Below are 16,977 nucleotides of genomic sequence, written 5' to 3' on the forward strand. Positions count from 1 at the left end.
AGGAAAATTAAATCAACACCCTATTATAGGCTCAATAAATATTTATTTCCACATCTTATGCAATTCCATTTAGCCGCTATGTCTTTAAATGGCTTTATTGGCGTAGTTTTGTTATTTCCTGCAGTATTAGTATCTGAATACCATAATTTAGGAATTAGAACTTGAAAAGCTTTAATGGAAACTGAAAACAGGGAAGCTAAGTATTTTTTTGGTATGCATGGCTCCTGCTTAATTATATAATTCTTCATTCCTATTTTAGTCTGAAAGTAAAAAAGGCAAACATATTATGCTATTTTTCACAGAAACTTATCGAACCCTACGTTTTGGCTTTTGCAAATTTGAAAAGGCTTGAAATGTATATTAATAACACATTCTTGTAGAATATGTTGTTTCGCCGTTTTTCATTTAGACATTTACCATTTCAATGTTACTGTTTCTTACTTTTCAAACAACATACTTGTTTATTGCAATATATGTATAGATGTGAGGTAGCACGGAAACGAAAACGAGAAACGGAAACGATACGAAACAGACACGGGGAAACGAAAGTTTTTCAAAATGAAGGACACGAAACGTGGGGGAAACGTGTAAAAAAAATGTAGGGATATATTTATAAAAATATTATTTAAATATTTATAATAATTAACAAAATAATTCATTTTAATATACTAAATATTTAAAATTTTATAAATATATAAAAAATATAATATAATTCAACATAAATAAGTATATTTGATGTATTGTGGGCAATGCGGATGTAAAATTTATGGGTAACTAGTTAGATTTTTTTATTTGTGGGTAATAATTTTAAATTTTTTACAAATTTTTATTTTTATTATTTACAGAAACGGCCCGAAACGTTTCGTACGGGTGTCCCAAAGTTTCCGGTTTCCGAAACGTTTCCGAAACAGGAAACACAACTTTGTCGAAGTTTCCGTGCTTCTTAGGATGTGACTCGTCGATTCATGTGTTAATTAAATTTATTATAACTATATCGATGTATTTTATTTATAATTGATTTTAAATTAGTTAGAATTTTTATTATAAATAAATATAATCCTTAGAAGTTGATAAACTTTCATATAGATAAAGGTTTTTAGCCTAATTTTTAATATTATTATAATATTAAAAACAACATCATATTGAACTAAAGTTTTTAACTTTTTTAAAAAAATTAATTAATACACTTGCTTACCTAAGTCAAATAAAACGAGTATTACCTTTCTTGTAACCTTTACTTAGTGATAAATTTAAAAAAATTATTTGGTAAGTTTGCTTGTTCCTCCATCCGCACTTTTATGTGTAGTCCTATAGATAAAATAAATTTAAACATTTGCGACCTATTGTTATTCTAATCAAAACTTATAATTTTTATAATAACAATCTAATTTGAACAATCATTGCAATTCTAGCCATTTTTTCTAATTTATTTAATTTTTTAATTTTATTTTGGAGTTATTATTAATTTCAATTTTTTTATTATCAAATAATTAAAGAAATAAAAATTAAATTTAAACTTATTTTTGATATTTTTAAATTAAAAAATGAAATTTTAAAATTTTGAAAAATATATTTTATTAACAATGGATTAATAATTTTTTTTATCAAAAGTAGAATTACACTAGGTTAAGTGTCAACGAGGGTTAACATAGTTAATTATTTTTTAAAACTACATGCTAGGTGCCAGAGAGATGATCAGACCTCTGCCCTCTGGAGATGCATAGTGAAGAGTAGTCCATTGGCCCACACCTAACATGCATATAAATTAAATTAAGATAATAAAATTAGCTAAAAATTAATATAAAAACTGATTAATATTACAACAAAATGTTTTTTTTGGTAGAAACAACTAAAAAGGTTCATTTGATTAAAATCAAATGAGATTACAACAAGATTCCCAAAAACTGACTTAAGGGAACCAGAATTAGCAAGCTAACAAGAAAACTGCCAAGCTAACTAAGAAAAAAAAACAGGCCTGGAAAAACAGACCTAATGGCAAAGAAAAGCTGAGGGACACCTGATACAAAAGCCTCAGGATTACCCAAGCATTCCCAAAAACACCACAACAACTGAAGATCAAAGGGCATTGAAGGTCACCTGCTACACAAGACTCAGGCTAACTCCAACAACCTCAAAAGCTCCACAAGACCTGGAGTAGAACTGAGAAATACCTGCTACAAAAGCCTCAGGCTAACCACAGCACTACCCAGGACAAAACCAACAAACAGCAGAGAAACTGAAGATCACATGTTACAAAAGCCTCAGGCTCACAACAGCTATCTAAGAGCTCACCAGGCCTAGGATGGACTGAGGTACATCTGTTACAAAAGCCTCAGACTAGCCTCAGCCAAAACCCAGGACAGAAAACAGAAAGACCAACAAGCTAAACTGAATTACATATTTTGAATAGAAGCAATAGTTGTAGTTGACAGGCCTCTAGAACCACAGAATTTATCAATAAGCACTATCTTGATTCTTTGAACAATCTGGATGGGACCACTGGCTTCATTCTTGAAAATCCTTCTGTTCCTAGCATTCCATATCATGTAGACAGTAGTAGTTATAATCAATCTTCTAAGCTTAGCCATCATGTTACTACCTCTAGCTCTTCTACAGAACCAGCTAAAAAGTCTTCTCCATGTTCTAAACACAATGTTACAGTTGCATATAGGAAGAACTTTGTTCCAGACTTTTTTAGCACAATTGCAATCAAAAAGACAGTGACCAATATTCTCAATAGTATTATAAAAACTGCATGTATCATCATAGGTAATGCCCCAAGCTTTGAGTTTATCTTTGGTTCTAAGTCTTCTTTTAATTGCTAGCCAAAGGATAAAGTTGTATCTAGGCACAGAATGTTTTCCCCAAACAATTTTGTACCAGTTAACCTCTGGATGCTTAGTTCTCAATATATTCCAGGTGTTGCTGATGGAAAATCTTTCCCCTTTAATCACTTTCCAGTTAACCATATCTTGGTGATTACTCTTTACACTGAGGTTGTTTTTTATATAATCCCAAGCTTCTACATTTTCAGGAGGAGGCTCTGATAAGTCCCACATATTATTCTTCCAAACATCATTAACTGTGGCTCTTCTCTTGATTATGTTGTATCTCATCTTGGCTCTGGGAAACTTCTCAAGGAGAGAACACCCATGGATCCAAGGGTCACTCCAGAAGATAGTATTTTTTCCATCTCCCATAATATAATCAGTAATTCTCTTCACATCATCTTTAATACTAAGGAGGCCTTTCCAAATCCAGCTGGTATAGCTATCAACTTTTGCTCCCCAGTAGCTATTTCTATTTAACTTGTTGCTTTTGATCCATTTGACCTAAATAGAGTCTGGATTTTTTAGAATTTGCCAGACATGTATGCAAACCGCAGCTCTGTTCCAAACACTCATATTCTTGATACTCAAACCCCCTTCTTTCTTAAGCTTTTCAACCTCCTTCCAAGCCACCAAGGCGTTATATCTACCACCAAATTTACCAGACCACATAAATCTGGAACAAACACTTTGAATCTCCTTAATATCTTTCTTAGGTAAAATCAGAATTGATGCCCAAAAAATCTGCATACTCATCAAGACAGATTGGATGAGTTGAACTCTACCTGCATAAGAAAGAAATTTGCTGTTCCAAGACAGGATTCTCCAGGTAATCTTGTCAATAATTCCTTTACAGTCTTCTCTAGACAGCTTTGTAAAAATGAGAGGAATGCCAAGATATCTCAGGGGGAGAGAACCTTCTTCAAAACTCAACATACTCAAGATATTAAGCTTAGTATTATGATCAACATTGTAAAAGAAGACTTGACTCTTATTACAGTTCACTTGGAGACCAGAAATAGAACTGAAATCACTAAGGCAATCAGTAAGGAATTTGACAGAATTAACATCACCATAACAGAAAAAAAGAAGGTCATCAGCAAACATCAAATGATTAATGTTTAGAGGGCCACAACCTTGATGAAATTTGAAGATATGACTGGGTTTGCTAAGAATTCTAGACAAATAATCCATGCAAATAACAAAGATAAGGGGAGATATGGGGTCCCCTTGCCTTAAACCTTTTCCTGACAAGAAACTATCACATTTGATGCCATTCCAAGCAATATAAAAGCTAGGGGATTTGATACAACTCATAACAAGAGATATAAAACTTTCAGGAAAATTTAACATAATCAGAATCTCTTCCACATAGTCCCAAGAGATTGAGTCATAGGCCTTCTTAAGGTCAATCTTAAGCAGACACCTAGGATAATCCTTATTACTGTGATAATTTTTCACTAATTCATGGGCAAGCATGATGTTGTAGGCTATGGATCTATTAGGGATAAAAGCAGATTGATTAATAGCCACAATTTTACCAAGAAGAGGACTAAGCATATTGGAAATAACTTTTGAAATGATTTTGTAAAGGACATTACAACATGCAATGGGTCTAAAGTCATTAAGTCTCTCAGCATTGTTAGTCTTAGGAATCACAGCAATAGCAATAGAGTTATGCTGTTTTAAAATCTTACCAGAAGTAAAGGTTTCATGAACAGCAGAAACAAGATCCTCTTTTATGGTATTCCAAACAGCTTTGAAGAAATGCCCATTAAATCCATCAGGGCCAGCTGCTTTGTCTGACCCAATAGAGAAGACAACATTTTTTACTTCCTCCATTGTGAATTTCTTCATCAGGTTGTTACTATCCTCATTAGAAAGAATTTTCCCTCTACTGATAATGTCTCTACTGATGTGATTTCTCTCCATATCATTCTTACTAAACAACAATTTGAAATAGCTGGTCATTTCTTTAATAATCTCTTCACTGGAATCAATCGTTCTCCCATCATCCAGCTTTAGGAGAGGAACAGAGTTCACCATTCTTCTAGCTTTAATGGAGTTATGAAAAAACTTAGTGTTAGAGTCTCCCAAACTAAACCATTGGACTCTTGATTTTTGCTAGAAAAAGCTCTCTTCACACTTTAGCAAATACCTGAAATGTCTAGCCATCACATTCTCTTCTTCCATCAGTTGGGATCTTTTTGAATATCCATTTGAATCTTATTAAGCCTCTCTCTATGGATCAAAACTTTGTTGGATATCTCAGCAAACTGGGTTTTGTTAAGTCTGCTTAGCCTTCTGCTGATGGCTTTAAATTTTTGGACCATCCTGTAAATTTTGAAACCAGTGTACTCCTTCTTCCATTCCTCTTCAATGATGGAGTTAAAGTCACTATGAGTAGTCCAGAAGTTGAAGAACTTAAAATTCCTCTGATTTCCTCTAATATCTTTCTGAATGATGGTTATAATTGGGCTATGATCAGAAATACCCGCTGGGGTAGCATCAAAATGAGCTCTGAGATTACTATCATAAACATCCTCATTAACAAAAATTCTATCAAGTCTTCTCCATATCCTGTTGTCCCCAATTTGCTTATTGTTCCAGGTAAAGTGGCAGCCAACACTTCTCAATTCTTTGATTCCAGCAGCTGAAATACATTTACTTAACTCATAGAAATGATCAGAGTCTAAAGGGGTACCACCACTTCTATCATTATCACAGAGGACAACATTGAAATCACCTTGTATGAACCAAGGGCCTCTAATACTTTTTGACAAATCCCCCAACTTAGACCACAACCTCTGTCTCTCCCCAATACTGTTTGAACCATAAACCACAGTCCAATTAAAAGAGTAATTATCCATCTCAATTTTGTAATGAATGAATTGCTCAGAGAAATACAAACCTGCACTTTCACTCTATTAGTATAAAAAATGATCCAAATTTTGCCTAGATCAGAGTGATCATAGTTATCTCTAAGCTCCCAACCCCTAAGGTTCAATTTTCTCCAAATAAGGTCCTTATTATTACTTCTCACTCTGGTTTCCAGAATTCCCATAAGAGCACTCTTTCTACTAACAAGCAGCTTGCTCACTTCTGCCTGTTTTAGGGGATCATTGAGACCCCTCATATTCCAGGTAATAAAAATCATTTCCCTCTATCCAAGGGCTTAATAAGCCTCTTGGCAGGAATCCTATCATTAGAGTTAGGTTTGATCATACCTCCACTTTTAGCTTCACTTTTCTGATTTCTCTCTTCTGCTCTTTCTTGGCTCAATATTTTGTTCTTGAGTTTTCTATTAGTAATCAGCTGGAATCCATCGTCTTGAATAGTTGGAGGAGTTTTACACTGATTTGAACCAGTAGCATCCTCAACAATTTTAACTGCTTCTATATTAGGCTTCTCAATAGATGTAACTACATCAGGGGCTTCTTCTTGTTTCTCCTGAGTCTTTTCATCAATTTTAACTGCATCTTTATCAGAGGTCTTTGCTAGCCAAATCTGTTTTTTCTCACAGTTTCTATGACCCAATTTGTTGCAGACTTCATACAAAATGGGCTTCCATTCATACTCTACAAACTGAGTAGTTTGTTCCCCATTACTATCTTCTATCACAACAACATCTGGAAAAATACCTTTAAGTCTCAAATCTATCAGTATTCTGGCATAGGCAAGTCTGGATCTCTCCCTAGTGTATCTGTCAGCAAACAAAGGCTTTCCCAACGTACTGGCAATAGAGCTCAATGAGTTAGGGTTCCAAAATTTCCAAGGAAGAAGGGGGAACTTCACCCAAACTGGGACTGAAGCAATTTCAGTGATGTCAAAGGACATATTTCTTCTCCATTCTTCAACAATCAGCGGGTGTTTATTAGAGGTAATAGGACCATCTGCCATTGCCTTTAATTTACCTTCCTCAGATTCAAAAGTGAAAGCAAATAAGTTCGTCTTGATTTGGTGAAAATCAATTAGACCTAATTTCCCCCATCTGTTTTTTATGAAATTCTAAAGTTTGTAGAATCTTGGAGACAGGCCAAAAACCGTTCCAATTATCGCATTTTCCCATCTCTCTTCCTCCACCAATACATCTTCTTCCAAGACTTTAGCAATACGGATACCATTGCTAATGACTGGAGGTATGTACTTCAAAGCATTTCTGGATCACTGGCCCTATTAGGTTTGACCATATCCACCCATTTCCTCTGAGCTGGTTCAGTAACTGCCTTCTCCTCTCCTATCTTTTCATTCCCTTTAACATTTTCTTCTACTAAAATTTCTTCCTCAACAACTTCACTAATCTTGTTTGAACTAGCAATATCAACGCCAGTTTCTTCCTCAACAACTTCCACAATCACAGATCCCGCTTGAGCATCATCTTTAATCACTTTGCTTTGATTGGTAATGGTCTTCCTACCCGTCTTCTTTGCCATGGAAACGGCGTAAGCAGAAGCTTAGAGGCGCCGAGAGAGAGAGAGCACATTATTTTTAATTGGGATTACCATACTTTTGGTGTTTCAACTTTTTACAAAATGACGATATGGTGTTTGAACTTTATTTTATATCAAATTGGTGTTGCAACTTGTTTTAATTACGAAACAGTGTATTTGCCAGTTTCTGACTTTAACCACTTTTTAGTTATTTCAGTTTTAGCCCTTCATCTTTAAAAACGTTCAAATAAACCTTAAATAAAAAATTGATTAATTATTTTTTAAATTTTTTTAATAAATAAATGAAGAGTTACGAATTTCGGAGCCACGAAGACCCGTCGAAAAAGGAGCAGCCTGCTCCTTCTTTGAGAAGGACCAAGAGCGCCGCTCCTTCTCGTTTTGAGAAGGAGCATCCTTCTCAAAAATGAGAAGGAGCAGCTTGCTCCTTCTCAAAACGGGAAGGAGCTGCTCCTTCTCACCACTGGAGAAGGAGCTCTGCTCAGAGCTCCTTCTCCGGTGGGTCTCGTGGGTCCAAATTTCGGACTCATCTGTAATTCGGAGGGTCCGTAATTTGTTTTTAATATTTTTATTATAAATAGAAAAAATTAATTTTTTATTTATTTTTCCCGGTGTATCCGTAAATTGTCCGTGAAACGACAGACGATATTGGGTCATATTGAATATTTTTCATTTTAGTAATTAATATAAATTAAATAAAAAAATATTAAATTGTTTAATTTTGTGATGAAAATAGTTTTTTTGTATAATTAATAATATAAATATCTAATTTGTATTAATTCTACCCATATAGGTTCTCTTAACAGATTGGCCGTATTTTAGTTTGTGCTACTCAAATCGTCCTGCAAAAAAGATACCTTCCTTATTTCAGGAGTTCCTGTGCGGCGATTTCCATAACCCTGGGGATTGTTGGAAAGCTCATGAGGAAAAGTGGGAGAAATTAAAGTTACAGCTAAGAAGTAGGGAGGGAGCACCATATTACTGCGTGCACTATTAAGTAAGGGGAAAGAATGAAAAATAAGGCTAACTAGGAAGAACAGGCTTTTCTCCAAGGAATGAGATAGAAAATAGCTTGACTAGGTTTGACTTATCCGCCATACATTTCTTTATAGGCTTTCTCGAATCCTGTGAGGAAGCCTTAACTCTTAGCCAGTGCAGTTAGTCAAGCCTACAGTTCGAATACCGCGGAAGAGGGCTGTCTCCGTCCCTCTTTCTTATGCACCAGTAGGAGTGGCTTTCGTTCTCGCTGGAGCGATAGCCACTCGACCAAAGGGAGAGGAGAGGATTGGAGATGGAATGGAGCTCGACTAAAAGGAGAGGAGAGATTTGGTACGTAGTCGCTTTAGCGAAGCTTACGGGGAGTTCTCTTCAAATCGAGCTCGAGTGATAAGGTAAGCAAGCCCAGGAGGGGCGGATGACTTTCTAGCCTAACCTTAACTAGGCAATTTTATTGGCTATTTATAGAGCTAGAATCAGGGCTATAGGAAAGATAAGACTCCTCTATTCTTTGCAGGTCTTATGCCAGCGAGCTAGTGCTTGCAGTCTGTGGGTGTGCCGGTGAGTGAGAGTGCCCAACCAAGAGTGCTATTCTCCCACTTGAAGTTCGGGATTCGCTATCGCTTTCGACCCTCTTTAGTTGCCGCCCCCCTACTTGCTCATTCGCAATTACTAGTTCTTTTCTTGCCTACTCTTGGCTTTTTTCTCTCTTACTTTTTTGGGCTTCTTACTCAAATAACCAACATTCATATTTGATTTACTTTTATACCAACACATATTTGACATTTTAAAACTACCATGTAAGGGAGAAATTATTACTTTTATACCATCTATATAAATAGAACCCTAATAACACAAATCTTCATAATTACAATAATTTTCTCTCTCCTCAATTTTCTCTCTCCTTTCTCTTTCAATTCACCTTTCACACAAATTTCAGATTTGTTCTTCGCATCAATCTGCCTCCGCCGTTCCATTTTTACCGTTTTGCCTCCGTCGTTTCGTCTCCGTCGTTTTGCCTCCGCCGTTTTGCCTCCGCCGTTCCACCATCTTTCTTTTATCATTTTGATTTCATATCTGAAGTTTTTAATTATTTTTTTCATTTTCAGATCTATAATTTGTTTATTTCTACTGTTGTTTTCACCATTAAACATGTATAAAGATTATCTTTAAAGAATCTAATACTAATTTCATGTAATGTAGAATAATTTTGTGATTTTATGGAATAAAATTCTGTTATTTCTGCATTTTTTTTGTGTTTCTGCGTTTTTTTTATTATGCAGAACGATTTGTTGATGATGATTGATTGCTGAATTTTTGTAATGTTACAGTGTTGTTGATTTTATGTTGATTTTATGTTGACTTTATGTTGATATCAACTGATTTTTTTTTATTTTTACATTGACAACCAAGATAACATTGTTTGTGAAATAAACTAAAAAAATTAAATTAAATTAAATTGAGACTAGATAATGATATAGTAGCATCGGGGAAGAAGACATATAATGATGTTGCATTATTGTAATGTTACAATGTTGATATGGTGTTAATTTTCGGTTTATATTTTGTTGATTTTAGCATCGGTGAAGAAGACAATAATGATATTAAATTATTGTAATGTTACAATGTTGACCTTATGTTGATATAGTGTTGACATGGTGTTGATTTTGGTATAGGTAAAAAATATAAATAATGATTTTGAATTATTATAATATTACAAATTTGAATTTATGTTGATTTTGTGTTGGTATTTTAGATTGGAAAAATAATGTATTAATCTTTGATTAATTTAATGTTGATTTTATATTGATATATATAAAAAATAAAATATATGATAAATAATAAATTTTGATTAATTATTAGCAAAAATAAAGGTAAATAAATATTAAAAATAAAAATTAGTGTTAAAAAAGATTTACAAAATTAATACTATCCAGTTTATTAAATGTTGTTGATATTATGTTGATATTGTGTTGATATTAAAACTGACAAAAATGTCAACAATAAATAATGTACACATGTTGATTTTATATTGATTTTATGTTGATTTTGAGTTGATATATGATTAATTTTAATGACAAATAGTATACACATGTTGATTTTATGTTAATTTTGTGTTGATCTTCAATTAATTTTAGGGATATGTGCATGTTAATTTTAGGTTGATTTTAGGTTGACATCGAGTTAATTTTGCGTTGATTTTGATTAATATAGCTTAAATAATTGTACATCAATAAAATTAAATATTGATTTTATAATAAAATTTGTACGTAGAACATAATATAAGGAGCCAAAAAAACCAACCAAATTTCAAAAATGCCGAAATGAATCTAGTTCATTCTAATAAAATAACACTCTAAAAAATAAAAGTTATATAAAAATGGCTGAATAGCAGTAACATATGTTTATGTAGGGAATTTCAGAACGTTTATCGAGAAAAAAACAAAAAGAGATCAATCATTCAAACAAATATGTGCACTCCACATTCCATCCTGCTGCTTTTCAAATAAACATCTATTCCGCAAACTTATAGGAGGCATTTATTTCATAGACAATATTATCTTGTTTGTCAATGTTAAAATAAATAAAAATAGTTGATATCAACATAATATCAACATAAAGTCAACATAAAATCAACAATACTGTAACATAACAGTAATTCAGCAATCAATCATCATCTACAAATCGTTCTGCAGAATAAAAAAACGCAGAAATACAACAAAACACAAAAAAATGCAGAGTTAACAAAATTTTATTATATAAAATCACAAAATTATTCTACATATCATGAAATAAGTATTAAATTCTTTAAAAATACTCTTTATACATATTTAATGGTGAATAAACAGTAAAAGATAAACAAATTACAGATCTGAAAATGAAAACATAAAGAACAAAAAATTTCAGATCTAAAATCAAAAAGAGAAAAGAAAGATGGCGCGGCGAGACAAAGATGGAACAACGGAGATGAAACAGCAAAAACGGAACGGCGGAGGCGGAATGGCGGAAGCGGAACGGCGGAAGCGAAGGAATAAAAATTTGGAGAAACTCTGCTAGACTCATGGAGAAGAAGAAGGAGCCGCCAAAATTCAAGAGAAAAAGAAGAAACAGTATAAAAGTAAGAATTCAAAGAAATTAGGTTACAATTTTAATTTTGGATGGTATGAAATGTAAACTTTAACTTTGGACTGTATAAAAATAAATTTGGGCCAATTTTCAGTATATTGGGTAAAAAGCCCTACTTTTTTAAGCTTTAATATATATCTGAGGCCCATGCAGAGATTAACATAGAGGATCCTTGGAATCTAGGATAAAAATAAAGGATCATTTTGAACTTTTTTTCAAATGAAAAATGTCTATTTAATACATTAGGGTAACCTGTAACTTGTTGTTGACCTGCTAAAAACACTAATTTGTAATTTTCTAACAAGTTCACACACCGATTCGTGATAAATTTTTATTCAAATACTAACTTGTTATTTTTTAAAAAGTTCACACACCAAAAGTATAGTAATCCCTTTTTAATTTCATGTACAACAAAAGACTTAAGTGGCAATATGCACCCTCAACTTGTAAGCAATGTGCAATTAACACATAAGTTAACTCTATAGACATATCAATACACGAACTTGGTAATTATGGCCAATTTCCCCATTTTGACAATTTGCCCCATAAATTTGTTAGTTAATTGTCTCTTAAATTGGATATTTGCCCCCTCAACTTGTAAGTTAATTTGTCAAAATGGGCTAATTGCCTATAATCACCAAGTTCGTGTACTAATTTGCCAACGAAGTTAATTTATATGTCAATTGCCCATTACTTACAAGTTGAAGGGGCAAATTGCTACTTAAGTCTACAACAAAATGTTAAAGCAAAAAATTTTTATTAAATTTTTTTATCTTTAATTAAAATTGCAAAAACAATCAAAAAATTAGATTTATTTTGCTATCGGTCTGATACGCAGCAAAAACGCATTAATTGTAGTACGCCTTCCCATTTTCTCAGAGTCCAAACAGAAACTCGTCACAGATTTTGATCTTCGAAAATTAAAAAAAATGTCATGGTCAAGTCTGAGCAGAGCTAGGTTTAGAACAATTCCTCAGCTCAAATCTACACTCCAACAGAGGTAAAAATCAATCATATGTATCTGTTAATGCACATCTTTTTTTAATTTATTCAAAAATAATTTTCTTTTTAATATTGCTTTATAGGATTTATAATGGCAACGGAGTGAAGAACAACAACACTGGGAATCATTGGCAAACTAGTAGTAGTTATGATCAGATTAGATGTAAAGAAGTTAGGCATCTGTATTCTACTTACACTAATAGCACTAATTTTAATGCAAGAGAACAGAAATCCAGAAAAACCCTAATTTATTTATCGGGTGTAGCAATTGCAATGGTTGGCTGTAGCTATGCTGCTGTTCCTCTATATCGTCGCTTCTGCCAAGCTACTGGTTATGGCGGCACTGTTCAACGCCGTGAGGTTACTTATTTTAACGCCTTTATTTTGATATGTTTAGCTAATGCAAGAATTCAAATTCCGTATGTAATTTTGTAGTCAATTTTGTCATTTCTCATATTTTTAGAAGGATTATTGTTTATTTTTTTTATCATTAAATATTCCAATATGGCAAACACGTTATTGGTTTGTTGTGCGAATGACATGACACAACTGTTGTGTTGAGTTGCTAGAACTTTAAGGCACTTTTAAGAAAGTAATGGAATCATGACTAAAACTCACATGATTTTGCAAAAGTAACATTAGTTATTATATATCATGGCTATGGCTGCTAGAAATTCATTGTTTTGAACTTAAAAATAGTAAAGACAAGGCATTTTCAATGCATTGGAAGTTCAATTCGACTCTTAAATGTGACTAGTTTTTGTAGCTTGTGATTTTGATGTACTGTGCTGTATTTTTTTTGTTTTCCAGAGTGTTGAAGAGAAGATTGCAAGGCATAGTAAAGAAGGAACATTGGCTACAAGGTTCTCTAATTTTGTCTTGGTATAAAAATATTCATTAAAAAAATAATTGTGGGGTTTTTTTTATTCGCGATTTGTTGCTTTGGAATTGTTTAATTCTATACATTCTCAGCGAGTTAAAATATAAACCATGTTATAGCTGATATTAGTCCTTTATTTGCTTATTTACATGTGAGCTTTTTGATTGAAAGAAGTTATGTGTGGACTGAACGGTTTTTGCTTCTGTTTCTGAAGTCAAAACTGACTTGTAATTTTTTTTCTGTTTAGATGTATAGTTTAGAATTTTGATTGAGCTGCCAATCCCCCAATTTTGATTTTGCAGGGAGATTGTGGTGCAATTTAATGCTGATGTGGCTGATGGCATGCCATGGAAGTTTATCCCCACTCAAAGAGAGGTTTGTCTTTGCATAAACAATTACCTTCTTTCAATTGACCAAATGCCCTCCTTGTAACTTTGATTCTTCTCTATAATCATTCTCCTCTCCTTAGGTAAGGGTAAAGCCAGGAGAGAGCGCTCTTGCGTTTTATACAGCAGAAAATCGAAGTAAAACTCCAATAACTGGTATATCTACATATAATGTTACCCCTATGAAGGTATGAATTTCTTATGATCTTATTTTAACTTTTGTTGGTTGTCACTCATTCTGTACACTGTAAATTTGTTTTGAATTTGATTAATCAGTTGACCAATTAAAGATAGGTATCAACTGTTTAATGCTAACCTTTGTTGCATGAAAGATGTAAATTTAGTATCTAACCAAGACATTAGAGAAGCCAATTTAAGAAATTAAGAGAGTGCAACTAAATATTGAACTCTAGAATCATAATTATAGGCGTTGTGCTTTCTTTCCTTTGTTTTATAGCCATATATCAGGAGTCTAACTCTGTGACACACAACTGTTGTAGAAATAACCTCTAATTATTCCCATTTCCATTTAAAATTTTGCTTCTAATATTAAATTATCTAACCTAGTGTTTTTATAATTCAACGAGGGTTACTGAAAATACATGGTGCATATCTGCTTGCATGGGGTTTCAAAATAGACTTTTACATTTTAAAACTGCTCTTTATTCGTACCACATGTTTGATGAGCTTATTGAAGCCTATCCCTCATGATGGCAGATTCTTTTGGCTAGTACCTGTTAGCCTCGCCACCCAATTTTGTTCTTGTGGAAGATAGTATTGCGCCATTTATTTTTCATGTTCTTACTATCATCTTTAGGGATATGGGCAAGTTTGTTGGTGCTCAGTTATGTGATATTAATCCCAGTTCTTTTTCATTTTGCTTACCATCATCTTTATATGAAAATTCAAAGTGCATTCTTGTTTAACATGCGTATTTAAAAATAGTGTTTTCTGAGTGATAATTGGTGAAATAAATGAAAAGCATCATGTGCCATATACGGTATATGCATGCCAATTGGATATATTTTCCTTTGACGTTGTTATCTTAGAGACTTTGTTGTTCACCTATGCTTGTATGGAAATACTTAGGTGGGCTTCATGTCAGATTAATTTCAGATTTGGATGCTCTTGTAGGCAGGATACAGTAAGGTTTTGAGGGTTAAAGTGATACTCTGAGTCATCAGAAAACTTTGTTAAGTTTACTTTACAAATTCTTGATTTCTAATAAAATAGAAGAAAGTGATGTATAAAAATAAGTTGGCACCAAATAATTTTAAAAATGGGTGAAAAATGATGTCTAAATCACAAATTTTTACTGTATAGAGTAATGCTCTTAAGAAAATGAAGCTTTAGTTATATTGCTTAATGTAGTGTTACCACATCAAAAGATTAAATGGAAACTATAAATGGAGATGATTGATATTTAATATAATTATATTACCACCTGTTCAATATTCTCAGTTCCCATGGATTGTTATTTTCACCATGCACTTGCACTACATTTCAATGTGTGGTCGTTTAGCACCTGTAGCTCGTGTGTTCTGTTCTGTGGCCACATGGAGTAGGACCAATTGAGTAATTTGTTGGACTCTGCCTGTGATTTTACAGATTGGTTCTATTGGATTGACTAAAATGTACATGACCCATGGTGAAGTTAGCAGGTTCATAGGGAAAATCTTAGGCCAATTTACAGTGGGGGTCTAATGCCCATTCAATAACCATCTAACCATAAACGGTTGATAAATATCAATCCGCTAATCTGTATTAGACGGTTTGATAGGCTGAAAAGGAGAATTTTGGTGGGCAGCTGTTATGTATTGGGAGTGATTCAAAATGTGATTTGATTGTGAGTTCCATATTAGATTTAATGGATTGACAATGTGACATTAGCTAACCATTATGGATGCTCTTAGATTGATTCCACATCAGCATAAGATGTGCTTCATTGTATTAATACATCATAAGCTTACATGTAAAATGTAGAAGTTGAGAAGATTCAACATTTAGACTGTGATTCTCTGCAGGCTGCAGTGTACTTCAACAAAATACAATGCTTTTGCTTCGAGGAACAACGGCTTCTTCCAGGGGAGCAGATTGACATGCCAGTGAGTGTTACCTCTCTGCTTCATTGATAGTTTATGATAAACTTGATTTAAATGATGTGAAACCCTGTTTGCAGGTATTCTTTTATATTGACCCAGAATTTGAAACAGATCCTAGAATGGATGGGATCAACAACATAATTTTATCCTATACATTTTTCAAGGTTTCAGATGAATGATTCCGAATATCCTTGATGCTGAGGGGCTGGCCAGTATAGAATGCAACAACAACCACATGCTTGTTTACCGCAAGCAATGGTAGAAAAGGATATATAGATTATTTCTTGTACTAATTGGCCTGATATTGTTCGCAAACATCCACTTTTTAAGTCGGAAGAAAGTAAAGAGAGATTTTTTTGCATTGCATATAAGTTCAACGTTTGATCATTGTTTCTCTATTTGTTATGAAATGTAAAATATAATGAAATAAGGTTCAAAGCGTTTTAAGAATCCTCATTTTGTATATAAACAACTTTTTTTTTTATAGCAAATATCAATAGACCACAGTAGAGAGCCATTCAACTTTCAGCTTCTTAACATCAAACCTAAGCTCGCCTCAATTGCTTGTCTGTTGTTCGGCTTCTGTTCATTGTTATTGCAATCTCATAAATTTCGTTAGTGATCAATCTAATATAATCCGAACCTAAAGCGAGCCATTGATCGTCCAAAAACATTCAGGGCTCGCCTACTTGAAGTCTCACATAAACGAACTCAGTTAACCACCCGAACCCAATAAGAGGCGATTTACACCCCTCACCCTATTATGCGTAAATATCGAACATTATGGTGTTACTTGTATGAACGAACTGCAAAAGAGCGTGGCAAGGATCATGTTCTACACAGTTAGTGTAGTATGGAAGCCTATAAATGCTGATTGGAGTCATAACACGGGAGGTCCGATAGTGCTTTAAGCCTCTAGACCAGTCAGAGGGACAGGTAGGAATGTTTGAGCTTGCTTCTCAAACTATGTCTAAATGCGAAAAATAGGATTAGATCCTTTTTGTATGTATATATATGTATAAAGTTTGTAATAAAAGAATGTTGAAAGTTCTGAATAATAAGATTTTGCAGGGCTTTGTGTCTATAGAAACTTATGTGAATTCTGTTTTATAAAGTTATCTTGTTAATGAAAAGAAAGTTTTGAAATACATAATTGTGTCCGGACACGAATCACTACAGTGTTTGCATTGGTACTAATAGAAAGTTGCA

At 33.4% G+C, this 16,977-nt stretch overlaps 2 protein-coding genes across 2 annotated transcripts; one reads left to right on the forward strand and one right to left on the reverse strand.

Annotated features, from left to right (window-relative positions):
- Positions 1 to 5,981: 5,981 nt before the first annotated feature.
- LOC126681527 (uncharacterized) lies at positions 5,982 to 6,952 on the reverse strand. The gene is made up of 2 exons (XM_050377070.1): positions 6,918 to 6,952; positions 5,982 to 6,819 (listed from the first exon to the last, which is right to left on the reverse strand). Exons 1-2 carry the CDS (start codon positions 6,950 to 6,952, stop codon positions 5,982 to 5,984), a joined length of 873 nt encoding a protein of 290 aa, XP_050233027.1.
- A 5,256-nt stretch (positions 6,953 to 12,208) lies between these two features.
- On the forward strand, positions 12,209 to 16,218 carry LOC126683146 (cytochrome c oxidase assembly protein COX11, mitochondrial). Its single transcript, XM_050378982.2, has 7 exons — positions 12,209 to 12,398; positions 12,484 to 12,760; positions 13,211 to 13,263; positions 13,583 to 13,655; positions 13,750 to 13,854; positions 15,691 to 15,771; positions 15,846 to 16,218. The coding sequence occupies exons 1-7, from the start codon at positions 12,328 to 12,330 to the stop codon at positions 15,945 to 15,947; spliced, it is 762 nt and encodes a 253-aa protein (XP_050234939.1). The 5' UTR covers positions 12,209 to 12,327; the 3' UTR covers positions 15,948 to 16,218.
- Positions 16,219 to 16,977: the final 759 nt, after the last annotated feature.

Source organism: Mercurialis annua, linkage group LG5 (genome assembly GCF_937616625.2).
Source record: "Mercurialis annua linkage group LG5, ddMerAnnu1.2, whole genome shotgun sequence".
Taxonomy (NCBI): Eukaryota; Viridiplantae; Streptophyta; class Magnoliopsida; order Malpighiales; family Euphorbiaceae; genus Mercurialis; species Mercurialis annua.

Bases quoted from the DNA above. Each gene is read 5' to 3' on its own strand.
- LOC126681527 (XM_050377070.1), bottom strand. From the start codon at position 6,952: ATGGTATCCGTATTGCTAAAGTCTTGGAAGAAGAT. The intron at 6,820-6,917 runs GTATTGGTGGAG...CATAAAAAACAG, and splicing joins CTAAAGTCTTGGAAGAAGAT to ATGGGGGAAATTAGGTCTAA.
- LOC126683146 (XM_050378982.2), top strand. From the start codon at position 12,328: ATGTCATGGTCAAGTCTGAGCAGAGCTAGGTTTAGAACAATTCCTCAG. The intron at 12,761-13,210 runs GTTACTTATTTT...TTTGTTTTCCAG, and splicing joins GCACTGTTCAACGCCGTGAG to AGTGTTGAAGAGAAGATTGC. The intron at 13,264-13,582 runs GTTCTCTAATTT...TTGATTTTGCAG, and splicing joins GAAGGAACATTGGCTACAAG to GGAGATTGTGGTGCAATTTA.